Source organism: Carassius auratus, chromosome 16 (genome assembly GCF_003368295.1).
Source record: "Carassius auratus strain Wakin chromosome 16, ASM336829v1, whole genome shotgun sequence".
In the NCBI taxonomy this organism is placed as follows: domain Eukaryota; kingdom Metazoa; phylum Chordata; class Actinopteri; order Cypriniformes; family Cyprinidae; genus Carassius; species Carassius auratus.
Genome location: NC_039258.1, coordinates 3602955 through 3622183, shown reverse-complemented (window position 1 = coordinate 3622183; position 19229 = coordinate 3602955). Strand labels below are relative to the sequence as shown.

At 38.8% G+C, this 19229-nt stretch overlaps 2 protein-coding genes across 3 annotated transcripts in view; one reads left to right on the top strand and one right to left on the bottom strand.

The window, feature by feature from the left end:
- The window catches only part of cdk14 (cyclin dependent kinase 14), a 155387-nt gene that overhangs the window by 81000 nt on the left and 55158 nt on the right, over positions 1 to 19229 (top strand). The gene's annotated exons all lie outside the window — the stretch shown is intronic.
- On the bottom strand, positions 10056 to 18569 carry LOC113115813 (tripartite motif-containing protein 16-like). The gene is made up of 6 exons (XM_026283443.1): positions 17910 to 18569; positions 17581 to 17676; positions 17268 to 17501; positions 11146 to 11305; positions 10958 to 11005; positions 10056 to 10756 (listed from the first exon to the last, which is right to left on the bottom strand). The coding sequence occupies exons 1-6, from the start codon at positions 18483 to 18485 to the stop codon at positions 10236 to 10238; spliced, it is 1635 nt and encodes a 544-aa protein (XP_026139228.1). The 5' UTR covers positions 18486 to 18569; the 3' UTR covers positions 10056 to 10235.

The window sequence follows — 19229 nt, the reverse complement described above, 5'->3', positions numbered from 1 at the left end:
TTGTTTATTGAAGAAGCAGGACAACCACCTAGAAGTGCATTACAATAGTCCAGTCTAGAGGTCATGAATGCATGAACTATCTTTTCTGCATCAGAAACAGATAACATGTTTCGTAGCTTGGCAATGTTTCTAAGATGGAATAATGCAGTTTTTGTAACATGGGAAATATCATTTTCAAAAGTCAAGTTACTGTTTAATATAACACGCAGATTTTTGACTGTAGATGAAGTAACAGTACATCCGTCTAGTAGAGAAAATAGTGCCCATGTTCCAGTCATTTATGCATGTCTGACAGTGTAACTTTAAAGGGGGAGTGAAATGCTCATTTTCAATCAATCTCCTGTTAATCTTGAGTACCTATAGAGTAGTACTGCATCCTTCATAACTCCAAAAAGTCTTTAGTTTTATAATATTTTTAAGAGAAAGTTAGTCTGTACCGTTTTTTCCCGGAAAAACACGAGCGGCTGGAGGCCACGTCACGTGTGGGCGGAGCTAAAGAATCACGAGCGCGAGTAGGATTTTGCGTTGAGAGCGCTAGAAACTGTGACATTACCGTGAGGGAAAAACATCATCCAAAACAAACCATAGCTAACAGTCAGATTCAGCGTATATTTATGATCCAGAATCAGATCCAGAGGCTGAAATTTAACAAGAGCAGCAGCAACAACAGCGTCTCTATGTGGTATGTACTGAAACTGTATATATTTGCTTAGCGGTTTTGGAAAATGACTAAGTTCCACTTTGTCGTCTTTTTTTTTTTTTTTTTTTTTTTTTTAAGGTGTATATTCGGAAAGTGCAGTTTTATGCCAACATCACATGTTGTTTACTTGATGTGCTTACGCGCCGTTACCTAAGTTAACAACACAGAGATATTTGAAGCAGTTTTAAGTTTTTTTCCAACACACGATCGTGACCCTTTTTCGTTGGGACTGCATTATCCTTAAAGGGACAATAAGTAACTTTTTTGGTATTTTATTATCTAAAATCAATATTTTTATTCATAAATATGCCCTCAATTGTGTACAAATACCTATGCCAATGTTTAAACTAATCCTCGTAAATGAAGAGTTTATTATCTTTATATACATGGGACGGGTAGGTCGACGGAGGCTTCCATGTAGTTCCGCCATCTTGCAAAACTATAATAGCAGAGAGGGACAAAAAGTACTAAGCCAACGCGTTTCCACAACGCGTTTTCGGTCAGAGCCAGAAATGCAGGTGCAGAGCAGTGAGAGGCGCTTGAAACTGCACCGGCAAGTTTAAAAGTCTGGATTGCATTCTTATTATGGACCATACATATGCCGCGCCACAGGAGAAGAAAACATAGTCGCCAAAACAGTCAAAAATAGAACGTAAAAGGAAACGTGACCGTAGATTACAGAAAACAAGAGTTAATGTCGGGGAAGCTTTTTCTAGGTGGAAAGAGCTAATGCTGGATAAAGATTTCAAAAGAGACGCTGAAGTGGCCAGTTTTCTTCTCGACAGGTAAGTCAGTGTTACAATCTATATTACAATATTTTTTTTATATCTAACAATGCACATTATTCAGAAAATATAACGAATAAAGAAGACATAACTACTAATTACAATATTTCATGTTTTCCACAGTCAGTAATTCATACTGTAACATTCGTTTGTTTATGGTCATGTTGCAGTTTGTTTGAAATAACACACCTGTTCACCTGAAGGAAAACTCGACGAAGTGCTATTAGAAGACATCCCGTCAAAGCTTTTTGGTACATATCGCCTACCGTAGATGCAACGCGCATTTGAAAAAGCGAGGCGCTGGAGAGCAAAATTAGTTTGAATGCAAAATACAATTTCACGACTAGATGGGAGTAATTCCTACTTACTGTCCCTTTAAGAAATAAACGATATGCAAATCCGTCGTCAAACTGGGCCTTGTTTGTAAAACAAGCATCTTCGAAATGCAGGGAACAAACACAAACACTTGCACAACTCTGTTGATGCTCTGTAAAAATAAACTCCATCCACTGGTCCCTTAATGCTGTTTTTCTGTTATACGGGAGCGTGCTCTCTTCCGGCAGAAGTGCCTCAGGACCCATATAAGGAAATTCCGCTCCATCTAACGTCACACAGAGCCATACTCGAAAAAAACTTTCCGAAACTTGTGACAAACCGGAAGGAGTATTATTGGAACAAAAATACTCCTTCAAACGTACAACTTAATTTTTGAAACTTTGTCCATGTTTAGCATGGGAATCCAACTCTTTAACAGTGTAAAAAAACTCAGTATGCATGAAATAGCATTTCACCCCCCCCCCCCCCTTTAAGCAGAAGTATTTCAAATGAGTTACACCTGTATCCTGTTTTTTGGGTAACACTGAGAATAATACTATATATTGTTGCAACACCTCCGCCACGACCAGTCTGACGGGGCTCATGTTTATAACAGTAGTTTGGTGGAGTAGACTCATTTAGACCAAAATAATCATTTGGTTTTAGCCAGGTTTCAGTCAAGCAGAGTACATCAAAAATATTATCTGTGATCATTTCATTTACAGTAACTGCTTTGGGTGTGAGTGATCTAATATTTATGAGCCTAACTTGTTTTTGTTCATTTACTTTACATGTTTCTGGTTTAATCACGATTAGATTTTTTCTAGATTCTACATTAAATTTATATTTTGACCTCACTAGAGAGACACAGTCTTAATAGATTTTACAGCACAAGTACTTTTATAACTTAAGCGGGTGGAACAAAAGTCATCATAATGGTTATTTGAGAATTGTCTTACTAGTCACATGGAGCGAAGTGTCCTGGAGATGTTGTCAGAGAGAAGCTCTGCTCCGATTCTGCTGGGGTGTAATCCATCAGCGCGAAACAGTCTAGGACGCTCCCAGAAAAGATTCCAGTTATTAACAAATAGCAGTTTCTGTTCTTTACACCATGACAACAACCATTCATTTAAAGCAAAAAGTCTACTGAACCTTTCGTGTCCTCGTCGATACGTGGGCAGTGGTCCTGACACGATGATCGTCGCCGCGGGCGTCGTGCTGCGAACCGTCTCGATCAGGCTCCTGAAGTCCCTCTTCAGCGTCTCCGTCTGCCGCAGCGTGGTGTCGTTAACCCCGGCATGAAGCACGACCGCTCTGGGGCTCTCGTCGTCCTTCAGGATCGCGGGTATCTGCGCAGAAACATCGAGAACACGAGCACCAGGCAAACAATAAGTGTGCACTTTACCTTCGGCTAACGTAGCACTTACGTGTCAGACGATGGAGTCTCCGATGATCACAGCGTCGCGTCCTGTCTCATAGAGGGGAGCGAAGCGGTCTTGGGTGGAGATCTCGAAGGCAGGAGGGGGAGAAGTCGTCTCCCGTGGCCTGGCTCGCGTCCTCCGCTGTGGATGCACCCAGGGTCCATGGTGTCCCAGCGCTGGAGTGAAGGACATCTGGGAAGACCGCGTCCTGGGTGGACCGGGCCTGTACAGAGAAACACACTGAGTAGACGTGGTGGGACTGTTAGCAGCGCGGCTGTATACTTGCGTACACCTAAACCTAACTGTCACAGGAAACTTTGTGCATTTTTACTTTCTCAAAAAAAATCTCATTTTGTATGATTTATAAGTATATTTTATTAGAAAAATGGGGACGTGGGTTATGTCCTCATAAGTCACCCTCTCCTTGAAATACCTGTGTCATACCCATGTCATTATACAGCGTTGTGTCTTGATACGACACAAAAACAAGAGCACTCATGTAACTTCACTCTAACACACACATACTTGTTTGGTTTCAGTGTTTTACGGGGTTCTCCATAGGTGTAATGGTTTTTCTATTGTCCAAACTGTATTTTCTGTCCCCTAACCCTTAATTTACCTCTCACACAATACTACAGTCATTTTTACATTTTCAAACAACTTCATTCTGGATGATTTTTTAAGCTTGTTTCCTCATGGTGAACAAAAAATGTTGCCACAAGGTCATAATGTGCTGGCATTACTATTTTCGTGTGTAGCTTTGGCCCTCATAATATAGGGAAAACCAGTACACACACACACACACACACACACACTCTTGAGGAGATTCTTGCTTGTCTCAGAGGATCGGCTCATTGAGTCTGACAGATGTAATTACAGTGTGTGTCTTTACAAGCCTCAGACTTCAAAAAGCTGCTGCTGTTGGCCAGCCCTGCTGCTTTAAATATATGCATACTTGTGCATAATAAATCCATGTGAATGAAGTGTCATGACCTGCTGGTGTTCAGCAGAACGATATATTCCTCTGAGGTTGATCAGACTCTGTCTTTGCTCTGCCCTTCAGCTGTTTTCTGGCTCTTGCTATTTTGCTCCGTGAATACAGAAACACATACACACAACAGCTCAACTACACTTCAGCTTTTCTTTCCTTGAACTGAGTTTAAATGGTTTCCTGGTTCTGTGTTTGAGTGACATGTAAAACAAGTTTGTTTTTCGAGTCTGTAAAGCATGTTCTTCATTCCTGCCCCTGTACAGCCTCATTCCTACAGAGTTTAGTTTTGACACATCTTATGTATGTACAGACCCAGATTTTGACAGCTGCAGAAGATCTTTCCCACTCTTATTGACGATATACAGGTTAATCTCAATAAATTTGTATGTTGTTGAAAAGTTCATTTATTTCCGTAATTCAGCTCCTGAAACTTGTGTATTAAATAAATTCAGTGCACACAGACTGAGGTATTTTAGGTCTTTGGTTCTTTTAATTGTGGTGATTTTGGCTCACATTTAACAAAAATCCACTAATTCACTATCTCAAGTTCAAGTTCAAGTCTGCTTTATTGTCAATTTCCACATGTACAGTACATACATACAGAGAATCGAAATTGCGTTACTCTCAGACCCCGGTGCATACAGATAACATTAACATTAAAGCCTAAAAAAATAACTAGATCAAATATAAAATGTAGATACAATTATACAATAAGGGAATTATAAAAAAAAGACATATAATAAAAATAAAAGTTAAAAATAAAGTTAAATAAATCAGCGCAAGGTAAATGACAGATATAGTGCAAATCAATGAAGTGAACAACAGTGCAGTTAAAAGATTTTTTAGTGCAAAAAAATCACTTATTAAAAATATCTTAAGTCTGATTAAAGTGACAAGTGACCAAGAGCAGTTATTAAACTGACTGATGAGGTCAGTTAAATGTATCTCAACAAATTAGAATGCTTCATAAGACCAATAAAAAAAAAATAGTGAATTGTTGGCTTTCTGGAAAGTATGTTAATTTACTGTACATGTACTCAATGCTTGGTAGAGGCTCCTTTTGCTATAATTACTGCCTCAATTCAGTGTGGCGTGAATGTGATCAGTTCGTGGCACTGCTGAGGTGGTCTGGAGCCCAGGTTTCTTTGACAGTGGCCTTCAGCTCATCTGTATTGTTTGGTCTCTTGTTTCTCATCTTCCTCTTGACAATAGCCCATAGTTTCTCTCTGGGGTTCAGGTTTGGTGAGTTTACTGGCCAGTCAAGCACACCAACACCATGCTCATTTAACCAACTTTTGGTGCTTTTGGCAGTGTGGGCAGGTGCCAAATCCTGTTGGAAAATGAAATCAGCATCTTCAAAAGCTGGTCAGCAGAAGAAAGCATGAAGTGCTCCAAAACTTCTTAATAAATGGGTGCAGTGACTTTGGACAATGGACCAACACCAGCAGATAACATTGCACCCCAAAACATCACAGACTGTGAAAATGAGCTTCTACACCCTTCTTCCAGACTCTAGGACCTTGGTTTCCAAATGAAATACAAAACGTCCTGTTTGTTTGGTTGCTGACATTTAATGTATTTAAAGCTGCGGTAGGGAACTTTTGACGCTCTAGCGGTTAATAAACAGAACTGCTTGCGTCTTGCGGAAGAACATCGTAGCTGGAGTTACTTCTCTCTGTTTATGTCTATGAAGAATCACAAAGGTACTGGGTTACTCCGCAGCGGTATCCCCGAAGCAATCTAAAATAGTCCGAATATAAACACTTATTATAGGTGCACCCTATGTGATTCAGGACAAGCTAAAAACACGGTTTGGAAAATGGATTCATGGTGTACTCGCTTATTATATACATTTTTCTACATTTCAAACACAAACAAAGTTACAGACCGCAGCTCTGAGTGGTTGTTTTTTACCGGGAGCGCATGACTTTCTGCAAATGGCAATAGGACACTGGGAGGAGCCAGAGGAGCTTGATTTATACACAGATTATCTGTCTCATATTCTACTGTCAGGACATAATGACAGATTTAACAAATATGTAAAAAAATATATTTTTACAAAAGTTACCTACTGCAGCTTTAAGTACTATTATGTTGTTTTGCATTCTTAACAAATTTAATTATTACTCATTAAGATTTTAAAACAATACAAGCATAAACTATTTACTCATGCAATAATTAACTTGTGGCCAGCTGATATTCAGTGTATAATCATTTCATGATTTATTTTTAACTTTGCATAAGTTTTTATGCTTCATCAAATTGAACAAAGAAAAACATCAGTAGCTGCTAAATTAAAAATCTGCATTCGAGAGAGAAGCACAGAGCCAGATGTGCTTTTGAAGCTCTATGCATTAAAACCAATTCCATATGATTCTGTTGAGCTTATGAATGCAAGGACGAATCAGAGCTGTTCAGATGAGTCACTGCTGTTTTATCATTGGCATACCCTGGCTGACTGAATTCTCTGGCTAATTCTGTCATCAGAAACAACGAAGTGAGGATTTACAGATGTAAGTAAAATATTAATTCCACAGTGTAAACAGCGTCAGTGATTATTATGGGAGTTTTTGAGAGTGCTTGAACTCACTGGACTGAAGTGAAAATGTTCTTTGATGATGTAAACAAATGTTCTTTGCTCTCATTTTGTAAAATGAAAGTGTTATAGGCCAATTCCAATGTTTTTTTTAAATTCACATTAAATACAAAGTCAGTCGTATTAAAAATATTTTATGGTATGAAACCCATATCTGGTACTTAAGTAAAAAGATGGATTTTTATGCAAAGTTAATAGTTTACACTATTAGGCTACTTTACCCATTGCCAATTATAGATCTAAAATAAGAACTAACATAATCTATAAAGGTGCACAATGCATTTATTTACACATATTCAATCAAGAATCAAGATATTTCATGATATATTTTGGGATTATTTTGAAAAAAATAAAAATAAAACCCCTGCTAAAAAAAACAATAGATAGTTTTACTGGTTATAATAGGACCTTTTTTTGGTTTAACTGGAAACTGTAATGGACCCTGTTGGCCTCTACTGGTAATTGGTGGTTAGTTCACTTCAGTGCATGTGTGATATACTGACGAGCCTTCAGTGCACAACATTATATAATATTACAATATAGCCTATTTTATATATGTATATATATATTTATTTATTTGTATGATATGTTAATGATGAAGCGCTAATATAAGTAATAAATAAGGTAATTATTCTAATATGGTTATTATTAGTGCTGTCAATCGATTAAAAAAAATTAACTAATTAATCGCACAATTTTAAAAAATTAATCGCGATTAATCACGATTAATCGCAATTAAAAGACTGAAACTTTTTGGATATGTAAATGTAAAATGTAAATAATTAATGTAAACTCAAGACATTTAAATTTAAATTCAAAATATTTCAATTCAAAATATGATTGTTTTATTGGAATTTTTGTTTAACTTGTAACAGATTTTCTCATGTAAACAACATACCTGCAATAAACCATCAATATCCTCCAAATTAACTGTTGGCTTAAAGCCATATTTATTACAGAAATAAAAACACAGGCATGTAAGTACCATTTGAATTTCAAAACAATCAATGCCAATAAAAAACAAAAATGATTTCCATGTTGAATTCTAAGTGGACTGAAAAAAATTCCAAAGTATAGTCATTGCCAGTGCTTTAAGTGGGCCAGCACACACCGGTACTCAGTACCACCACTTCCAAATATAGCTCTTGAGCGTACCGCCACCTCTCCGTGCGCCCAGAACGTGTTTGTAGCGTACCGGTACGCTCATTTGGACATCTGTTTTAATAGAGGTTTTAATCTTTTACCTGCACTGCCGATTTTCAGAGCGCCCTTCACAATGCAAGCTTCCTAATTCATCCCACCCAGAGCAGAAACTACATTACCCATTCACCCTTAAGTTATACAAGTGAATAGCGCATGTGTCGCTTTTCCCACTGTTAAGTGTCAACAACTCAACGTGGCCGGAGAAGGTGTGTGAAACTCGTTGTGAGTTATACTAAAGCAAAATCTTGAGTATTTATTGTCTGATAAACATTAAAAACTGTCTGCGGAGGTTGAGTCGTCCTGCAGCCCCCGCTGGCTGCTCATTGGCTGCAGCATCTTTTTTCTAAGTTCTAAACAAATACCGTAGACGGCAAGGCACAAATTTAGATATGTATTTATCTAATTAATCTATAGCCTATGCACAAAGACAATATGATCCTTTTGTCTCCTTTTTGTTTTAAAGCTTGATGAAGAGAGAGAGCGCAAGTTGCTGCAGCTGAGGAGGACAGTGATGCGCGCGCACAGGAGTGATTGACAGTTCGCGGCACTGTGTACAAAAAATACTCCGCTACACAATTATTTCGTTTAAGCTTATTAACGTTAGCGTTACAGAAAGGTCTGATTTACGCACTGTTACAGTCATTGTTTTTTTTTTTTTTTTTAAACAATGACATTTGAGTTCATGATTTTAATGTTGCTGTTTCTTGTGGCAGACTGAATGAAGAGTAATGTTTCTTGTGGCAGACTGAAGAGTAATCCGGCAGAGTTTTATACTGAAACTTTCCGTCTAAAAGTCCTTCCTTGGTCTTATCCATATTTCTTTGCACGTTGAACACACATAGGCCACAACTGGAAATAAAAAAAACTGCAACCGCGTTAATTGCGTTATTTTATTTTAACGCGTTAAATATTTCAAATTAATCGAATGCGTTAACGCGCTAATTTTGACAGCACTAGTTATTATATTTATTTTATTGCCAGTTATCTGTGTAAATTATAAAACACTATGAAAAGGTAATGTTTGATTTATTATATATATTTATTTATTACATTTTATATTATCATCTCACAAACGGGGCAGCATTTTCTATAATGTCTAAATTATAAATAAAAATATATATCAATCTGATATGACTTATTATATAATTAGGATCAAACAAACAATATAATTCATATTCTCAAGGATTAAAGATTAAACAGAAAAAAATTAATGAAAATGACTGCATAGCCATCAATTAGGTGGCGATATGCACTAAGCATGTACATAAATGACTGTTTAACAAAGGAAGAAAGAAAGAAACAGCATGGCACGCTTTTTCTTAGCATCCGTTTTTATAATCTAAATGTAAAAAGGTTTTATATTTAAAATAAAGTTAGTTAGGGAACATCACAAAATGTTTTCACCATTAAGACAATAGTTCAATAGTTCAATAAACAGTTCAATAATGAAATACAATAATATTAGTTTACTTACATTTTATCGGAAACAGCGCTTCTCACAGCATCCAGACGATTCATTGCTGAATGTTTCCGTGTTCTCAACAGAATATATACACCATGCATAAACATCAGAAGAATCAGACATTTGAACAAATCACTTGAATGAACAAGTCACTCAACTGACTCACTCATTTATCAATCACTAATGGCATTTTAATTTAGAAAATTAAAAAAAACACTCTTAACATTATTCAATGCAGTTGTGTTTTTTCAGTGTAAATTATTTAATTTGATAACATATAGATAACACATTATATTATAAATGAATTCATAGATTAAAAGTATTAATGAGGTTAGGGGCAAAATGCCCTCTATACAGGTGAAAAATGGCTTTGGATTAAATATGTGTATATATATATATAATGCAGATTTATACATCATAGTTGATAGAAAACTGACGAGAGTATTGCTTCAGAATAAATCATATTCGCAATAGCCAATATATGTATGTATGTAAAAGCCCAACACCATAGAGCCCCCCCCCCCCCCCCCACATACATATCAAATCACAATTTAACCCCTGCTCACACACACACTGATCTTACGGTACATATGTGGATTTACACACATTTATTCTGACATGTTATTTCTCTGACAGAAGTTCAGCTGCAATATTAATGTCATGAAGAGAAAAGAAGAGACTCTATAACATCTCACTGTTACTGATTCATCATGCAGCTCAAAGCATTATGGGTAGAATCTGTCATCAGTCTATTCTGATTCGTCAACACAGTTTCACTGATGATCCAGGCAAAACCCAAAACCCAGGATAGAGCGTCTGAGTGAATGTGGTCTGGACTGTGTGGATGAGGCTCATTGTGTCAGAGACGCTGAAGAAGGACAGAGTTCCTGCACTGTGATCCACAAACACTCCTATTCTACTGCTGATGGACTTCACAGAGAGAACAGTCTTTATATTATTGTATATGAATGAGCAACTGGAGGGACAGCAGATCAAACTCCAGGACTGATCATTAGATCCAAATAAACACTCATTACCCTGTCCCTTCCTGGTGATGCTCTTATATGACACTGATATAAAGACACGAGACCCACTCCACTCAATCTCCCAGTAACAGCGTCCACACACACTCTCTCTACACAACACCTGACGATACACATCAAATCTGTCTGGATGATCAGGATATGACTGATCTATGCCAGTGTTAGTAATCACTCTGTTGTTCTCGGACAGACGGAGGTATTTATGGGCTGTGTTCAGATCCAGAGTGAGCTGATGGGAATCTGATGGAGATAAAACACACCAGAATCAGGAATTATGAATCTGTTTGATCTTTTCATGTTCAGTGTATCATCAGTGTCTCAGTACAGATGAACAGATACCTGTGCACATTATCATTAATATCATCAGTTCTAAAAATTCTTCTACAGGAAGAACATGAACACACTCAGTGAGTTTTTCTGCTGGTTTTCTTACTGACTTACATTGTAGGAAGTTCTTCCTGGTCCAGAGATCAATGTTGGTGAATGTGACTGTAGAAATCAACAGACATGAACAGTGTGATTCTCATGATCCTGCATCTATTCCTAAGACATTTCTAATATGATGTTCTCCATGATATGAGATGATGATGGACTGGTTTCTGAGAGCAAATGAATCTCCAGGTCTTTACCTCTGTCTGAGATCTTCTTGAGCTCCTCTTTGCAGAAATCCTCCAGTTTGTCTCTCAGCTGATGGACAGATTCTCTCAGGACATCAAAAGATAAGAGAGAAATTAAGGGATCATCATTTCCGTCTGTAGATTCGGGAGGTGCTGAGAGAGACTGGAGACTCTACAGAAAACAGAAATTAAAACTCATCAGCTCCACACGTCACCCAATAACCTGCAGGAACATCAGATTTGACTGATCTAGACAGATCTACGTAACACTACATGGGAACTTTCTAGAAAATCATTTGGATGTTAAACCAAATGTCTGTCTAACGGGACAAATGATATCAATGGAGTCTCATTGTAGGGTTGAGTAGATTTGCTCAGGAAAAGCAGCTCAAAGGCTATGATTAGATCGACCATTATTTATGACTTTTTTTTATAATGGTTAGAGACACTAATATCCAGCCTCACTTCATGTTTGGGATCCTCATAATTATTAAAGTATTACTGGCCATTAAAATAAAGTTATTTTAAGACTGAGTCTCACCTGATCCAATCTTGATGAATGTTACTCAGAATCAGTTTTATCAAGTTCACTGATTTCACCATGATGTAATAAATCAGAAGAAAAAAATAGGTAAAAAGCTAGTTTTGAACTGTTAGTGGTGCTTAATACTGCTGATACTTAAATATATCTTTGAGAAGAAAGAGCTGAGATAAATTATTCCTAAGTGTTGAAAGCCATTTGTAAGTGGCATTTCTTTCCAGTGGTGTTCTATCAGCTGCAGTTCTGGCGCCGCAGAATCAATATACTGCGACCATAGACTGACTGCCACATACATGCAGAGTATACGCAATATCCAGCATCCGCGCCCGTGCTCGCTCTCACATCATGTTTGCAGCTGTCTGCAAATGATCATAACTGATGGACAACTATGCCCCGGAAAAGACAACAGTAGTCCGACGCCGAGATAAAAAAAAATAAGAAAAAAAAAACAAGATGAGGCCCGTGCATCACTTTTAGGTACTTTTATAATCCTGTTAAACTTTTTTGGATTTTGATCACATTTAGTTAATGTGTTTTAATGTCGGTGATAATGTCACAGCTGTATCTGCCTTAATATTCTCTGAGTTTCCATGTTCCCTTCCGAAAATGATCCATAATTTAACTACAAAAAAAGTGGTTCTTGTAGCAATGGTAACTACAAATTAACCATGGCTTTGATCAAATCGCTTCAAATAAGAATTTACGAAGTATTCAGATAATATTTTTGTGGTGATAAAAAAAGACCTAAGCGAACAACCTTTTAAAATGCCATAAAATGCATTATATAAAAACAACCAGGCAATAATGATTGGTTAATTAATAAAAATTGAATAGCACTGTTAAAATACATAATGTAATACAAAATAAACAATTTATTTACATTCCATAGGCTATTATTACACATGCCTGCAAAATGTGCCAGAGGCCTAATAATTGCTGCTGTAACAGGACAGGATGTACAGGATGATCAAATCCTTGTTTAATATTGACGAAACATTTAATTCAAATATCCACTTAATCTTTCATTTTTGGCAACCTTTTTGCAATATAAATGCTAACCTCTATAATTTGTTTCAACAAAAATATGTTGACCTCATAACTATTATAAAAACGAATCCTTGGTTTTAATAAAGTAAAAAAAAATGGTCTTTTCTGAATGCTTGAGAGACTATAAAATCAATCAGACAAATGAATAAAAAAAAAATCATAGCCATAGGCAACTGTCTAGCTACAATTGTAATTTGTAAATAATACAGTTTAATTACAGGTAGTTATTTACTTTTATATTTTATAAAAGTTCTATTTTGACCCCATAGTAGTTTATATATATATATATATATATATATATATATACTTCCATGATAATATGGGGAGGGGGTAAAACAATACAGTTCTGCTTAAGGCACCCATTTGGCCAGCAAAGTATAAAAAAATTGCATTTGCCTTTAAGCCCTACTGGTTTTTTAAATGTCTTATTTGTGTGCTGTTATGACTTGTGTTTCTTTGTTGTTGTTTTTTGCTGAGCACACTCAAAGCGTTCGCACAAAAAGAAAAAACTGTGCCTGATTACTGAACTATGTTATGTTTTGTGTTAATACGGTCAAAACACACAAGGCTTATGTATAGCCTCAGTTGGATATGTCTAAAATAAAGTAAAAAACTGAAAGAAAAAGATGCATGCAGGTCTTAGGGACAGTAGGCTACATGCTGTCGACTGTAATTAAAGGGATAGTTCACCCTTAAATTAAATTTATGTCATTGTTTATTCACTCATATGTTGTCCCAAACCTACAGTATATTATTTGTTTTTCTTGTGCTGCACACACACAAAAAAAAAGATATTTTGACGAATCTGGATAACCAAACAGTTGCTGGTCCACATTGACTTTGATGCTGGAAAAAAATACTCTGGAAGTCACTGTGAACCAGCAACTGTTTGGTTTTCCACCTTCTTCAAAATAGATGAAGCAAACTCAAAAAAGGTTTAAAACTATTTTTGTGTGGGTACATGAAGATATAAAAAACAAAACACTAATCTATTTTATTTTTTGGGTGAATTATTCCTTTAATGTTAATAAAACGCCAAATACAAAGAGAAAAATCACTCAATACTCGACTGAAAATACTTTAAAACTTTTGCTTTAATAGGATCAATGTATATTGTGTTTTATTTATTATTTTGTTCATTCGTTTTTTTTAATCTCCTTCTAAATACTATTGTACCTGAAAATAAAACACTGTTCCCTATCAAAAGGAGAGGTCATCTTCTCGAATGGCACATCAATTGCCTCGAAATGGAGGCTGTATTTCTGGCCCTGAAATACTTCCTCCAGCAGTTGAGAGGCTACCATGTGCTAGTGCGGGTGGACAACACATCTGTAGTCTCTTACACTAATCACCAGGGCGGACTGTGTTCACGACACTTGAACAAGTTAGCGCAGCAGGTCCTGCTTTGGGCACAGGACAAGTTCCTGTCCCTCAGGGCGATTTACATTCCTGGGCATATGAATGTGGGAGCAGATTTGCTGTCCAGACAAGCTGTGACACACGGGGAATGAAAACTCCACCCCGAAGTAGTGAGTCAAATCTGGGAAAAATTTTACGAAGCAGAGGTGGACCTCTTTGCTACCCAGGAGACAGCACAATGTCCCCTCTACTTCTCTCTGACTCATCCAGCTCCCCTGGGTCTGGATGCGATGGCCCATGCATGGCCCAGACTGCGTATTTATGCCTTTCCTCCGATTGCTCTGCTCCAGGGAGTCCTGGCCAAGGTCCGTCAACAGGGGTCTCGCCTCTTACTGATAGCGCCCTGTTGGCCGACCAGAGTCTAGTTCTCAGATCTAATATCCCTCCTCGACGGCTCACCGTGGGCGATTCCGATCAGGAGAGATCTTCTCTCTCAGGCGCAGGGGACAGTATTTCATCCCCGGCCCGAGCTCTGGAACCTTCAAGTCTGGCCCCTGAGAGGGACCAACTAAGACATGCTGGCCTTTCAGCAAATGTAATAGAAACTATTCTAAGTGCTAGGGCTCCCTCCACTAGAAGAATGTATGCCCTCAAATGACGTGTTTTTGAGGACTGGTGCATAAAACACCATGTAGACCCAGCTCACTGCCAAACTGTTTCAGTACTGGAGTTTCTGCAAGAGAAATTGTCCTCAGCCACAGGCCCTAGTCCTCTCAGACCCTCTAGTCACCCGCTTCATTCGTGGGGCTAAGCGGTTGAGGCCACCCACTAGAGCTACGGTCCCTTCATGGGATTTAGCCATAGTGCTCGAAGGGTTGGCTGGCCCCCCATTCGAACCATTAGAATCAGCGCCTGACAGGCTTCTGACTCTAAAGATGGTTTTTCTAATGGCCATTACCTCTCTAAAGAGAATTGGGGATTTACAGGCTTTGTCAGTCCTTCCATCCTGCTTAGATTTTGCCCCTGTGCGAGTCAAAGTTATTTTGCATCCTCAACCTAATTATCTTCCGAAAGTTCCTTTCTCGACCATACATCCGGTCATTCTCGAAGCTTTCTGTCCTCCGCCATTCACACCACCGGAGCAGCAAAGACTTCACTTACTGTGTCCAGTTCTTCAGATTTATGTCCACCGCACTAGCCAGTGGCGTAAGTCAGAGCAACTTTTCATAAGCCATGGGGGCGGCAACCGGGGGGCAGCTGCCACCAGGCAAACAATTTCACATTGGTTGAGGCATGCTATTGCCCTAGCCTACGAGGCACGTGGTCAAATTTTGCCTCTAGGCGTTAGGGCCATAGTTACCAATTCCGCTTATAATACGCGACTTTGGGCTTTTTTTTTTTTTTGTAAGTCGCGTTAAAACAGCACGGGTTGCGTGTTGCGTTTTTTTGGGCTTATTAAAGAATATATGGTTGCTTGTTAGGAAAATCTGACAACCAACTTCGTTTTCTTTACATCTATGGTGTACATTGATACTGATACATTGATTGACACTTTCTGCTTACAGATATAGCCAAATCAGTGCAATCATATAAGTGCTGTGGCGTAACATTCGTCAAAACATTCCGCTGAATCCGCCCCCTTATCCCCCACATTGGAGTAAAATCACGTTCAACGTGCAGGCGGCGCGCTCTATGATCTACAGAAATACACGTATTTCAATTTCTACAAACAATACCTCCAACGAAGTGGAGAATTTTATTTTATTAAGCTAAATATATGTTACAGCTACCCTTAATGCGCTTGTCTTTCCCTTCTTGTCTTTTTGTCCTTTTCCTTCTCTCCAATCCGATTCACCCTCACAAGTGATCGAAGATTAGGAAAGTGCGTTCTCTCCGCTTTGTTGCATTTCCCTGATTTGTATTTATTTTTATCCTTTTTTTCCTATTCAGTTTATCCTTTTCTAATAAAGCAGTGGTTTCAGTTTAATATGTTGCAGACTCATTTATTGTTAATAAATGATAATGCGGAAAATAAATTATCAAATAATATTGGGCTTGTTTTGGGCTTGTTTTTGAAGCTCCAGTTGCTTATTTGTCTCGCGAGAGTTGGCAACTGTGGTTAGGGCCCATTCAACCAGGGGGGTGGCATCTTCAATGACTTTAGCAAGAGGTGCACCCTTGCAGCAAGTGTGTGATGCGGCAGGTTGGTCCTCTCCACACACATTTGTCAGATTCTATAGCTTGGATCTCCATGCTATTCCGGGCTCCGTGTCCTTGAGTCGACATCTCAGAGTCATGTCTGAGACCTCTTTGATGTTTGTGCGCACACACTACACAACCCTGAGGGTCCAGACACTTACAGTGCGACGGCGTTGGTATTCTCGTTCCCATTAGCGCTATTGAGTGCAGCATCGAGTATAGCTTTTGATAGGGAACGTCTCGGGTTACTTGACTGTAACCCTGTTCCCTTAAAAAAAAACGGCAACGAGATGCTGCGCCTCAATGCCACACTGTCGATGTGCCTGGACGTCTCTCAGACAAAGGGGTAACCTGAGGATGTTTCCTTTTCACGTCAATTTATATCCTGCAGGTGCATGTAATCAATGACGTTTTCACAGAGGTTATTTAAGCCAATTCTTGGCGTGTTTGACACAGGTGCTTCGCAACCGGTTGAACAAAGAATGTTCTCATTAGCGCTATTGATCGCAGCATCTCGCTCCCGCTTTTTCAGGGAACAGAGTTACAGTCAAGTAACCCGAGACGTTTATTTTTATTTATGTATTATGTGTATTTGTAATGTGTATCTTTGTTTTAATTTCTTTTGTATTTTATTTGTATAACAAAGATAAAATAATGACAAAGATTTTTATCTTCTCCAACTTTGGCCTAAATATCCATACTTTTTTTCATATTTTGTTACTTTAAAGTAACAAGCTTTGTCTGTATTATAGGGATATCAGTTTGGCTGTAATGCTCAAACAGCTTGCAAAATAGAAAACTAACATGACAAACAATCACAATAAAATCATAATATTTGGAAAAAAAATAGACATTTTTGCCATATTGCCCACTTGAACAAACCAATACACCCCACCCATCCCCCACAAACATCACCCACCAAAGCCCCCCATCAATCAGTCCCCCTGCTCAAGTCCACTATGATCCTGTTCTTCTAGATCTGTGTTACCTGCAGGAACTGGATGTGATCCTGTGTGTGTGAAAGCTGCTCCAGCTCAGCGTCTCTCCTCCTCAGATCATTGATCTCCTGCTCCAGTCGCTCCAGTCGTTCTTCAGCTCGACTCACTGCAGTCTTTTCCTGATCTCTGATCAGTCGTATCAGCTCAGAGCGGCTTCTCTCAATGGAGCGGATGAGCTCAGTAAAGATCCTCTCACTGTCCTCCACTGCTGTCTGTGCAGAGCGCTGTTAGGACACACAGTGATTCAGCTTCAGTGAGTCTGAACTGAGACGGAGACAAACTTCTCTTCTTCTCCAGACTCACCTTATGAGACTCCACAGTCTCTCTCAGCTGCTGGAGATCTTTCTCTCTCTGCTGGATTCTCTGCTGGAGCGTCTTCTGTGTCTCCTTCAGCTGCTTCTGCAGGACAAACAGATGATCGTCAATCTCACAGAAAACTAATGGCATTAAATCATCATGTAAACAGATGAATCCAGTAAACATATGGTCACTTATCTAAACTGATAACCAATGACTTTATCACACCAATGGCAACCAGAGGTTATGATCGATTACAATCAGTGTACATTAATTATCACAAAGCATAAGGAGCGTTTCAATACAATATTTCATCAGTGTTTAGTTTGAAATACCTGTTTCTCTGTCCTCTGTGCTGCAGCTGAAACAGTCTCATGGTTTTTATGTTCATCTATACACAGCACACATATACATTTCTGATCAGTGCGACAGAAGATCTCAAGGAGCTTATCATGTTTCTGGCAGATCATCTCCTGCAGTCGTCCAGTGGCATCAGTCAAATTGTGTCTCTTTCCTTTAAACCAACTCTCGTGTTGTTCAAGGTGATTCTGACAGTAAGAGTTCAGACACATCAGACAGGACTTGACAGCTGTGTCTTTTCTTCCAGTACAGACGTCACACTGCACATCTCCAGCTTCAGCATCACAGTCAGCAGGACGTTTGGTCTTCTTCAGTTTCTCCACCACTTCAGCCAGCATGGTGTTTCTAGCTAAAGCAGGTCTTGGACTGAAGGTCTGTCTGCACTGAGGACAGCTGTAGACTCTCTTCTGATCCTCCTGATCCCAGCAGTCTGTAATACAGATCTTACAGTAACTGTGTCCACACTGGATGGTCACTGGATCCTTCAGCAGATCCAGACACACTGGACAGATGAACTCATTCTGATTCACTGAAATTTTGGCTTCTTCCATTTTACTGCAAGAATACAGAGACACAAACACACGACAGCTCAACTACACTTCAGTTTCTCTTTCCCTGAAGTCATGTGATTCCTGTTTCCTGGTTCTGTGTTTGAGTGACGTGTGTAAAACAGGCGTGTCTTTAAGTCTGTAAAGCAGGTTGCTCAGTGTAGTTAAACAAGTACACACACTTACACGGGTTTCCATCTTTTATTGTTTCATTCCATAGGCATTATGGTTTTTACATCGTCTCTTGCCGTAAACCTACCCCTCAGACAAATGTGTGATTACTGGGCTGTGTGCTCATGATAGTGTTAGTTAGTAATTTGACTGTGATCAGACAGTGGGGTTAGTTCTCTAACACTAAATGCTCTGAGAGAAGAAGGATCTAAGTATGTTATCATATAATTTACGGTACTGTGAGCAAAAGGTGCAACCCAGATGTGGTGTTTGCCAGTTTTTATTGTGTCAATACACAATAGTTGGAATTTGTGCAACTCTGTAAATGTCTGATCTCACCCAGTCTTTGCTGTTCTTTGAGAGTCTGGTCATAACTCTTGGGTTGTGAAAGCAGTTCTGAGCTGGATATGTTTTCATCATTGGGTGGGTTGGTTGCTGAATGGTGTGGATCCTTCTTGGTCTTGTTCATGTGACTGGGGTGGGGTCTGTTTGATGGTGGAGGTGTTTGGTGATGATCTGGAGTAGGTGGTTGTCTCTGTGGGTGTCCTGGTTCAGTCTGGGGTTTTTGGTAGTGTC

Excerpts from the sequence above, each read along its gene's own strand:
- LOC113115813 (XM_026283443.1), bottom strand. The coding sequence starts at position 18,485 with ATGGAAGAAGCCAAAATTTCAGTGAATCAGAATGAGTTCATCTGTCCA. Across the intron at positions 11,306-17,267 it reads ATCACATCCAGTTCCTGCAG|AGTCTCCAGTCTCTCTCAGC; the intron begins GTAACACAGATC and ends TGTTTTCTGTAG. Across the intron at positions 10,757-10,957 it reads CAGGAAGAACTTCCTACAAT|ATTCCCATCAGCTCACTCTG; the intron begins GTAAGTCAGTAA and ends TATCTCCATCAG.